Source organism: Salmo salar, chromosome ssa01, assembly GCF_905237065.1.
Source record: "Salmo salar chromosome ssa01, Ssal_v3.1, whole genome shotgun sequence".
NCBI classification, from domain to species: Eukaryota; Metazoa; Chordata; class Actinopteri; order Salmoniformes; family Salmonidae; genus Salmo; species Salmo salar.
Genome location: NC_059442.1, coordinates 128,806,725 through 128,818,520, shown reverse-complemented (window position 1 = coordinate 128,818,520; position 11,796 = coordinate 128,806,725). Strand labels below are relative to the sequence as shown.

General features: G+C 40.3%; 1 protein-coding gene across 3 annotated transcripts in view; it reads left to right on the top strand.

Moving 5' to 3' along the window:
* The first annotated feature begins 888 nt into the window (after positions 1-888).
* fer (fer (fps/fes related) tyrosine kinase) overlaps positions 889-11,796 on the top strand; it is a 47,461-nt gene continuing 36,553 nt past the window's right edge. For 2 of the 3 annotated variants that reach the window (XM_014126757.2, XM_014126740.2), the window contains exons 1-5: positions 889-1,033; positions 5,992-6,300; positions 8,473-8,646; positions 8,855-8,954; positions 9,432-9,615. In XM_014126757.2, the coding sequence (XP_013982232.1) occupies positions 6,091-6,300; positions 8,473-8,646; positions 8,855-8,954; positions 9,432-9,615 (668 nt within the window). In that variant the 5' untranslated portion in view covers positions 889-1,033; positions 5,992-6,090. Of the gene's footprint in view, positions 1,034-4,097; positions 4,201-5,991; positions 6,301-8,472; positions 8,647-8,854; positions 8,955-9,431; positions 9,616-11,796 lie in introns of all 3 variants that reach the window. The other variant, XM_014126751.2, reaches the window with a different exon arrangement.

Below are 11,796 nucleotides of genomic sequence, written 5' to 3'. Positions count from 1 at the left end.
TACAGAAATGTTTTTAAACATTCCAAAACATGCATCCTGTTTGCAATAAGGCACTAAAGTGAAACTGCAAAACATGTGACAAAGAAATTAACTTTATGTCCTGAATACAAAGTGTTATGTTTTGGGGCAAACACAACATATCACTGAGTACCACTCTTCATATTTTCAAGCATGGTGGTGGCTACATCATTTTATGGATATGCTTGTCATCAGCAAGGAAAAGTGAGTTTTTTTAGGATGAAAACAAACAGAATTGCACAGGCAAAATCCCAGAGGAAAACCTAGTTCAGTCTGCTTTCCAACAGACACTGAGAGACAAATTCACCTTTCAGCAGGACAATAACCTAAATCACAAGGCCAAATATACACTGGAGTTTCTTACCTAGACAACATTTAATGTTCCTGAGCAGCCTAGTTAGACTTTAAATGGCTTTAAATGGCTGTCTAGCAATGATCAACAACCAATTTGACAAAGCTTGAAGAATTTTACAATCCAAATACTGTACAATTCAGGTGTGCAAAACTCTTAGAGACTTACCCAGAAACACTCACAGCTGTAATTGCTGCCAAAAGTGATTCTAACATGTATTGACTCAGGGGTGTGAATACTTATGTAAATTAGATATTTATGTATTTCATTTTCAATAAATTTGCAAACATTTATAAAAACATGTTTTCACTTTGTCATTATGGGGTATTATGTATAGATAGATGGGTGAGAGAAAAACATATATTTCATCCATTTTGAATTCAGGCTGTAACACAGCAAAATGTGGAATAAGTCAAGGGGTATGAATACTTTCTGACGGCACTGTATATCAGGATCAGAGCTGTGTAATTTAACCATTTATCTTTCTTTCTAAAACACGATATTTTACACAAGCACGTCATAATCCTATGGTACCAGTACAGGGCTCAAGCGGAAACCCCTCCCGAATCCCAACTCAGGCAGCGGAGCAAAAGAAAAGAAGAATACCAAGGAATCAGGAAACACTGAGAAATAGTAGAAGAGAAAAGAAACTATCATTATAAAGTGAGTGCAATCTGTCATTGGTTGTATCAACTGTCTATTTGAACGGAATCGACATGTAGATGTGATATTTGCTAGAGAACGAACACTCGAGAAATGGTTTAGGAGGTTTTTTTTTCCCTAAAGGAAAAAACGTCCAGCCAGGCACCCGACATTATTAGCAGGAATAGCTAAGTTTACCTAGCGGGTTAGCTAGCAAACTAATAAAAATACCGATAACTTAATTAGCCATGATATTATTATAGCGACCTTTTATAATACATAGCTGTTTATCACCCGTAAAATAGTCACTCTGGGTAACGTTACCTAGCACGCTAAAGCTAAAATAGTTTGCTAGTTAGCAAGCTAGTTTGCCAATGTGAATCAGATTATGTTCAGATTTAGCTAGTTAGCTTACTCTTGCTAGCTAACTAACTACTGGACTGTACTTGGTAAGAAGAGTTACCGCCGCACTGTAAGGAGCTTTGGCTGATGTGTTGTTCTAGCTAGCTAATGCCTTTGCTTTGCTGCATAATATTAACAAAAACTTTCCTCGGAATGGGAAACATGTAACGTTAAATAGCCATTTTAGGTGAAACGGTTCAAATTATGTCCGCTTTCAAATAGTTAATCATGATTGTTATTGTTTTTGCAGAAATGGTTTTGACATGTGACAACTTGTTTGCATTATAACCAGTATTATTGGGTAAAAGTTCAATGCTCCTGTGAAGTACTGTATTATGAATTGCCACAAAATGGGCGGAGGGAACGGATGTAGTTACAGCAAACCTTATCACAGCCAACTGGTCCAATAGGACTTGACAAAACCTTTTGTCACACTCAACCAGCTGTGTCCAATATTCTCTCCCATCATAGATAGGCTATTCGTTGGCCAAAATAAATATATTAGCTAACTACAGTGTTTGCATACACCTACCACCTACATTAATCCACACACACAGGTTAGAAATGCAAATCCAGATAACAATATATCATCATCAGTTGTTTCATGTCAGGACACTGTTTGTCTGTCAGCCTCGAGTTCCGTGACCTTTTCGTGCCACGCCAGTGAGAAGAATGAGGACATTCCTTTACTGGACTGCTCGCTCAGATGGGGTATTCAAGTAGCAGTACCCCCCTACAGACCCTGTTCTGTAGCACACAGCAAATCCTTGTTGAGCTTAGCTAACTCCCACTGATGACCTCCTTCAGCGGCCCACCACCACCCACCCTAATTGTGTTATTGCTGGTGAGAGAGGATTGTAACAACATCACATGAAGACATTTCACTGTCATACTCCTGTGTGCAAGTGTACAAGCACACTGTTTGACTCATCATTTGTTGCACACATTAGGGAGGAAAAGAACCCAAATGTGACAAAAAAACAACATTGTGGCCCATTTGACACCCGTTTACTGTAACTGTTCCAGGCTGCATTAAATCAGGAAAATAGTCTGGGCATTGCACCTTGCTCGTCCCTCATTTAGGTCAAATCAAACTTTAGTTGTCATATGCACCGAATACAACAGGTGTTACCGTGAAAATCTTACTTACAAGCCCTTAACCAACAATGCAGTTCAAGAAAAGTTAAGAAAATATGTATACAAATAAACTAAAGTAAAAAATAATGAAAAGTAACACAATAAAATGACAATACTAAGGCTATATACAGGGAACTAGCTTCGTCCTAAAACTCTGTCAATAGAAAAAACTCTGTCAATAGAAACTTTATTAGCTCTTGGTGAAGCTTGGCCTGAAAGAGCCTATATCTTTTACTACAAAGAGTTGTTTGAAATTGAGAGCTGTTCCATCTTTATCTTATTGTTTGACAAGTTTTTCACATTTGTGGGCTTATGAAATGTGCTCATGAAATGTGCTGGCTTTGGCTGAATTTCCTTTTTTGTACCCAAGGTTTGTTGTTGTCACAATACACTGTCAGGTCAAAGTGATCTGTCTCGTAAGTGACACAACAAACTCCCTCTTGTACTTTCACTAGATGGCCAGTCAGAGGCTATTTCTTTATTGTGGATGACTCAGTATGTTATGCAAGCTTGATTTTCAATGTTGTCTTTATAGACCCAAAAGGCTAAGTATTGAGATGTGCCTGCCTGATGATGGAGGAACCAACAACCATTTTGTGTCAGGGAAAAAGGTGAAGGTGTACCACAGTTTACAGCTTCCTGCTCCTGAAGCTCCAAGTCAGCAGCTTTGCTCTCTCTTGCATTAGGCTAATGATACTGTGTAGCATGGAGAAAAAAGGCTTGAAAGGTGTTGAATGTCTACTAACACAGACCTATTCAATGGTCTTTGTTTATCAGGATGTCATGCTGAAATGTGTTCTTGCAGTCAACTCCATTGTTTTTGTAAGTTTGTGGTAGTGCTGGGAATTGCCAGGGACATCCAACAATATCACGATACTTGGGCGCCGATGTGATATGTTTTGCGATTCTATATTTATCACAATTCTTTTATGTTTGGCTTTTGCGATTTAGATTCTGCGATTTTATTAAATTCGATGTTCCAAACATATTGCTCACTATGTCTGCTGCAGAGGAACAAGAGAAAGCCATTAGAAAATGAGTTTAGGAAGATAAAAGTACTCAAAACATGTTGGCACACCATTTTAAAACATGTAAAAATGACTATAGGATAAGAAATACTGGAGTTTCGGCGCAGGTACAACTGTATAGTGCTAGCTAACATAACTACCTAGCTATTTTATCATTTTTAGCTATACTTGGAGTCACAGTATACTCTACTGTATCGATTTCTTACCCCATCCCTAGTTGGTGTTTGCCAATACCATTTTTGTCTCCCTATCAGTCAGACACTGACTGATTGTGGCTTTAGTTTAGTGGGATAAATCAGTCTGGGCATAGTTAGGCCTATAGTTTGCTAAAAGTCACATTGAAACATACAAAACAATCCAGTTTTGTTTGTTTGTCATATATCCTAAGATGTTTGAGAATAGAGAGTTGCGGCCCGACTTGGCGTTCTCTTGTTGGTGTCCCATGGCTTGATTCTTAGGCCGGCCTACGTCAATTGCATTATAACCACTTTGTGGTTTTCTTTCATACTTTTTCTCAGGATGCTTGCTGGTGGCTTTTACTTTTGGTAGGTCACTGATGACTTGAACATGCACTGTAGTCTGTGTTACTGAAGATGCTCCCTTGATCTTATCTGACTAAAGGTAGGTGTTCTAGAACATGTTCTTTGTTGAGGTAAAATGTGTGGTGTTGCCTGTGGCTACAGGTAAGTGTTCAAAGCCACCTTGTAAAGGAGATGTTAACTGTTCACAGTAATGTAAGGGGCAGGTGGTAGCCAGGAGATCAACTTTCACAAAAATGCATGGCTGTTAGGCCTAGGCTAATACAGAAGCTTTTCTAGAATGGCAAAATCCCTGTTTAGCTAGTTAACTTTTAGTAGCCTAGTGTATGTCAGTTTATGGGGTTTCCTCAATATAAAAGGCCTATGTTATCATTCTGGGGTTCGGTTCATGCTTTTGTCTTCTGCTGTGAAAGATTTGCTTCTGATCCAGCTTCTGTAATGGTATTTTAAAGCTTGTTTTTAAGTAAACCAGAGACATTAGCTATAAACTGTATAGTTTCAGTACTCGCGCTGTAGAATGGAGTCATGTCCCTCATCCTTGTTAGCCTGTGACTTGTGGGTGGTAAAATGACGCCTTTAGAATTCCTTTCAGGCAGTGCTCATCATGCCAAGAATGTGCAACAAGCCTGAATATTTCACTGTGATCCGTGACCGAAAACCTGACACTCCGTCCACTTGATTTTTGCATGGACAGCCTAAATACAATTCACATGATCTTCTGTACCATAAGAATTGTTAGAATTCAAGACTAAAAAAAGGTTTCCTGAATGTGGAGGACATTTTGTGTTTGCTTAGTAGCCTCTTGTTGTGCTTGTCCTAGTATTTATGCTATGACCCATTTTATGACACAGGTTAGACAAATCTGCTTGACGGATAAGGCGGTTTCAAATGAGGCGATTCTTGTTAAGTTTATACATCTCTGAATTTCAGCCGCTCCATTCTCATAATGGAGATTGCACGTTTTCAAATATTAGATCAAGGCACAATATTTGAAGACACTCCTTTCCAATTAGTCTACAGTGGATGGCACGTGTGATCTTACTGGGACACACGCAACCACATTCCCAAATAGTAAACCACATTTGTCTAGCCTCTGGGATGCTTGGTACATCTTTGACAAATTGTATTTGCCGAACTTTTTATCTCCCAGAACTGATAGTTCAAGATATGTTCTTGGTACTTTATTGTTTTTAGCACTCCCTTGTGAGACACAACTCCCTTTTTTCAAAGTATTTTGTGTGAGACAATGGAACAGAACAGAAGGCTCAGAGATAATGCGCTTTCCCCCCCTGAGGTTTAAAGACGGATTAAATATCTAGTAGTAGCAGAGGTAGAGGGAATTCACGTCTGTCTGTGTATTAGCTGCCCTATCTATAAAGGTTGACCCTTATATCTCATGTTAGAGAATTGACTAGCCTACATCCTGTTGTTGTAGATACAGTATATCAAACAATGGTTTCTGGCCTCTCTATCGACTTTGTTTTAATGTCTCCATGTGGTTTTAAACAGGCTACCTGAGAGCTGAGGAGCTATGGTGTGACACGGCTAGGGCTAGTCTATGTGTTGCGTCTCTTGTTACGCTTCAGTTTTGTGCTGTTCACACCCACTTCCTAAGCTAAGCTGGTCGTCCTTCCCTCCTCATTCATGGGTCTTTATTTCAGAGAACTCTGCCTCTTCCATTAACAGGCTGTTGCAGTCTATAAAGGGTTTGGCTAATGAAAGGAGTACCTTTTTATTTAGGCTATGTCATAGAAAACCTTCCACCAACTGTTTGCTGTACTTTGTAGAAAAATAGGTTTCACCCATGTACTATAGCTTCTGTATGTGCAAATATCAATGCTTAGTTTTCTGTCCCTCTCAATCCTCCTTCCAGGAAAGATGCAGACCTGAGGGTGATTTCCCTGTCCTCTCGGCCCGGCGAAGTGTGAGACTAAACAGCGTGCCTTGAGGAAGACTGAAGGGAAGAGGGACGATGGGGTTCGGACGGGACCTGCGGAACTCCCACGACGGGCTGTTGAAGCTGCAGGACTGGGAGCTGAAGCTGCTGGAGACGGTGAAGCGCTTCATGACGCTACGGGTGAAGAGCGACAAGGAGTACGCATCACTTCTCCTCAACATCAGCCAGCAGGTGGAAAAGCACGACAACTCCTCCCAGATGGACTACATCAGCAACGTCTCCAAGGTATAGACCTATACAAACATATCAATACACAGTAGCGACAGATGCAATACAGACCCAACAGTGAACACAGACTACAGCAACCTAAGGCAAGATAGGAGATGATAAGATGGTGGTTTGTTGACCACCGAAGCCAATATGATATGCTATATTATTACAGACACAACACACACCAGTGAACATGTAGATTAATTTAAGACCATATCTCACTTTTTATCTGATGTTTTTACCAGCGGGGCTCCCACACTTATGAATGTGGGTTGTTTTTCTGCTGTTGAGCAGGATGTTGGAAGGGGAGTGTGGAACTGGGTTGGTTATAGTGGGATATCAGTCACAGCGTTGTGTAGAAAGTTTTCTACAGGAGGCGGTAAATGCGTTTGCTTCAAAGAATAAAACATTTGCACAATACATCATGGCTTAACTTCTCTAGGGTGGGGGGAGTATTTTCACGTCCGGATGAAAAACGTACCCAAATTAAACAGCCTACTACTCGGGCCCAGGAACTAGAATATGCATATTATTAGTAGATTAGTAAACACTCTGAAGTTTCTAAAACTGTTTGAATGATGTCTGTGAGTATAACAGAACTCATATGGCAGGCAAAACCCTGCGAAAAATCGAACCAGGAAGTGGGAAATCTGGAGCTTGTAGTCTTTTCAAGTCATTGCCTATCCAACACACAGTGACTTAGGGTTAATTTTGCACTTCCTAAGGCTTCCACTAGATGTCAACAGTCTTTAGAACCTTGTTTCAGGCTTTTGCAGTGAACAGAGAGCGAACAAGAAGGCTGGGAAGTTGGTGACTCAGGAAAGTACATGAGTTCATTGGTGCGTGTTCACGTGAGGGGTAGCTGAGTTCCAAAACTTTTTTCAAGACATTGGAATCGTCCGGTTGGAATATTATTGAAGTTTTAAGTTAAAAAGGCCCTAAAGATTGATGCTATACAACGTTTGACATGTTTCAACAAACGTAAATATAAAATTTTTTTGACTTTTCGTCGTGAAATTTTGGGCGCGCTTCCTACATTTGGAGTAGCTTACTGAACGCGCAAACAACAAGGAGGTATTTGGACATAACTTATGGACTTTATCGAACAAAACAACATTTTTTGTGGACCTGGGATTCCTGGAAGTGCCTTCTGATGAAGATCATCAAAGGTAAGTGAATATTTATAATGCTATTTATGATTTTAGATGACTCCAAAATGGCGTGTATCTGTATTGCTTGATGTCTTTTTCTGAGCGCAGTACTCAGATTATTGCAAAGTGTGCTTTCCCCGTGGAGCTTTTTTGAAATCTGTCACAGCGGTTGCATAAAGGAGATGGTTATCTAAAATTCTTTGAATAACAGTTTAATATTTTATCAACGTTTATGATGAGTATTTTTGTAAATTGTTGTGCTGATTCACCGGCAGTATTGGAGGGAAATAATTTTCTGAACATCACGCGCCAATGTAAAATGCTGTTTTTGGATATAAATATGAACTTTATCGAACAAAACATACATGTATTGTCTAACATTGATTCCTAGGAGTGTCATCTGATGAAGATCGTCAAAGGTTAGTGCTTAATTTTTGCTGAATTTCTGGTATTTGTGACCCCTCTCCTGCTTGGAAAATGGCTGTGTGGTTTTTCTTATGTTGTACCTGTCCTAACATAATCTAACTTTATGCTTTCGCCGTAAAGCCTTTTTGAAATCGGACAATGTGGTTACATTAAGGTGACGTGTACCTTTTTAAAATGGTGTAAAATAGTCGTATGTTTGAGAACTTTGAATTATGACATTTTGTTGTTTTGAATTTGGCACTCTGATTTTTCACTGGCTGTTGAATAGTGTGTCCCGTGGGTGGGACACACTATTCCGTGGGTGGGTCCCACCTCCCCAAGAAAGTTCCAGTTGATTTTCCTATATACTGAAATCAGGCGTGACATCGCGATCTCCTATATCCATCTTACATTTACATTTACATTTTTAGTCATTTAGCAGACGCTCTTATCCAGAGCGACTTACAGTAGTGAATGCATACATTTCTTTTTTTTTTTCTGTGCTGGCCCCCCGTGGGAATCGAACCCACAACCCTGGCGTTGCAAACACCATGCTCTACCAACTGAGCTACAGGGAAGGCTATCTTCCTCTCATCTATCATTCTCTCTTCTTCCACCTCCATCTCTCCAGTCTTGGGCCCACGTGGTCCAGCAGACGGAACAGCTGAGTAAGATCATGAAGTGTCACGCGGAGGAGCTGAACTCGGGCCCTCTGCACAGACTCACCATGATGATCAAAGACAAGCAGCAGGTCAAGAAGAGCTACCAGAGCATCCACACGCAGATCGAGTCCGAGATGAACAAGGTACTGTATACACTCACCTCACACACATTTACTGTATCTTCATACACTATCCTTCCTGTGCATAGACTTTATTTACGGTTATGGGGCGTTTTGTTGACAGGGTGTATCACATGTGGTCCGAGTGTAAATGAGGTGAACTTTACTTATGTCAAAGATGCTAATGTTGCTTTTGTTGACGATGTGATGTTTCTGACATGATCTCTTCTAGGTGACAAAAAGTGACCTAGAAAAGTTAAAGGGCACCTATAGACAATTGACAAAGGACGCCCACAGTGCCAAAGAAAAATACAGAGAAGCAATGGTGAAAGGTAAGCATTTCTAATGAACATTGACAGAAAACTGAAGTTGAATATGTTTTCGTAGTGCAGTTTTCCTTAGAAATGCATGAAGTCTTAGTAGAAACCATCTGAAGTGCATCAATACCTACCACACCAAACCTTTGGAGGCAGATCGTATGACTGACATGTCTTGGGAGGCGAATGATGAGGCACACCCAATGATGTCCTTCGAATGATGAGGCACACCCAAATTAAACCTCCGTACAAACCAGCAGCACAGCATTTCTTTGGGGCGGCAGACTAGTGGTTAGAGCGTTGGGCCAGTAACTGAGAGGTTGCTAGATCGAATCCCAGAGCTGACAAGGTAAAAATCTGTCCTTCTGCCCCTGAACAAGGCAGTTAACCCACTGTTCCTAGGCCGTCATTGTAAATAAGAATTTGTTCTTAACTGACTTGCCTAGTTAAATAAAAAATGTAAAAATGTCTGTCTTCTTGTTTTGATTTCAGGCAAGGAGCCAGAGAAGGCGAGGGAGCGCTACGACAAGACCACTATGAAGTTGCACAACCTCCACAACCAGTACGTGCTGGCGGTGCGGAGCGCCCAGCTCCACCAGGAGCACTACCACGACACCACGCTGCCCCTCCTCCTCGACTCCCTGCAGAAGATGCAGGAGGAGATGATCAGTGCACTGTGAGTGTGTCAAGCGGAGATTCAGGAAGGGATTACAACATACGCATGATATCTAATGGCTTTGAAAAGATGCTGGAGGTCAATGTACTGCGATGTATGCGCCAAGTGTGTTTGTTATGTTAGGTTACTTTGTTTCAATTCTGTATGATATGTTACTTTAAGTCATGCTACTTTGTTACGTCTTTACCAGTGATGTAGTATGGAAAAATAAGGTAGGTAAAGAACGGTGTTCGCAGTGAGTAAAGTAATAATCCTTATACTTTGCATTTTTCCACAAAGGTGTTTACCCTCCACTACACCACTGGTCCCGACTCTTAGGTTAAGAACTGATGAAGGTCTACGGGCTGAAATGTTGTTGGTTAATACACTTGGGTGCACATGTCACTGTGTGCAAAGTGTTCCTTTTCTGCAATATCCAACCTAGACGTCCAGCAGCACACTGCAGATTACCATATCTGTAACACCCTAACATGTCTGGCAATTTAAACATTCTTCGGAATTACGTAAATCCAGAATTATTTTAGTATAGCGAGTTAGGAGTTATTTTTGTCATGTGGGACGATCCCAGATGCGGCTTAATCCCATAATTTCATAGCTGTCAAGGGATTACTAGGAGGCAGAGGCATTTTCAGATGTCCTGTTTAAAGGAAAATTCTACCCCCAAACTATCTTTTGGTATTTGTTTAATTAGTCCATTATTGATACAGTCCCAAAATGTTTTGCATGTCAGCAATCCACAAGGAGGCAGTTAGAAATAGTTGCTTTAATGTAAAACCAGTGTTCGAGACCACCTAAAGTGAGACCGATTCAAGACCAAGACAGGAGAAAATCAAGTCCGAGTCAAGACCAAGACTGGGGGGGGTGAGACCGAGACAGAGTTAAATGAAAAATGCGAGTCCAGTTCAAGACCATGATTGTAATTTTGTCAAATCACCAGCATAATAAGAGTTCAAAATGTTCATGTTTCAGAACAACATATGGATTCTTTGGACATTCAGAATAGTGAAAATAGAGCCACTCTACACATTATTACTAACCCAAACACAGTGGGAAACAATGGGCCTTCTACGCCTTCAGAGAAGGGCTAAGGATTTATAAAATAATGATTGTAATGATAATTATTATTTTCAATGATTATCTGATTTCATCTCTACAGTTTTTGTTGGAAAGGGTTAACACTGAAGGGGAAAAAAGATCCAATCGGGATTTTTTTTGCATGTTTCTGGGGAGATAAATCTAGCTAGTTTAGTCAGCCATTGGCTAGGCCATCAGACGCTAGATAAAGGCGTCTGTCATTCAACTGTATTAGGGCAACGTTTTGGAGTGACAGGGGAATCAACCAATCACATTTTGATTTATTGGGTGGGACTGTTTTTGCAATAACGTATGGAAACTTCTGCCTTGAAGGCAACAGGTCATCGCGCAATAGCAAGCAGTAGTTTCCCCACGGTCTAGCTAGCTAGCATTTGTTGTCGTCTAGTTTGTAGCGGCTGCAGCAGGTGTTATCAAAGAGGATGTTGTTGCTAATTTGTTAGCTTCTCCCTTGTCAAGAATAACTTTCAACAAGAAGTTAAGTTTTAAATTATCATTATCTGGTGAGTGGAACTGTTTTATTTTTTTTATTGCAGCACGCTTGCTGTTGTTAGCAATATCTTTGAAAATAGCTTATATGCGTGAAACATTGTTGCATTTAAAGTGGAACTGGCAGCATTTTACCGACCATGAAATCTTATTAAAATCTGTTCATATACACCAATAGGAGGAATGACACTTAAAAAAAAAAAAATCTGACAAGCGACCACTTAGATATGGTCATTTTCACGTTTTCATAAATTCTTAGAATGTTTGGTAATTAGGTATACTAAGGCATTTGTGAAAATTCTATAGTAATATACAGCGGGAAAGCGGCCGTGCGTTTGGACAATTAATAGACACTGCAATTAATAAAACCGAATAAAAGCATCTGTTTCGTCTAGGACCGGAGTCTACACAGACCGCTTTGCCATAGCCAATCAGAGCTACAGTAGGCTTTTATACAAACAAGCCATTTGCTACAAGGGCCTGCCATCATTCACTTTGAACTGGACTGTGTGTTTACAGGCATTTGCAACAGCGTGACTTTTAAATCATTAGAAAGAATTCGCCAAAAGCCACAAAATACACCTGAATGGATTTCTGCAA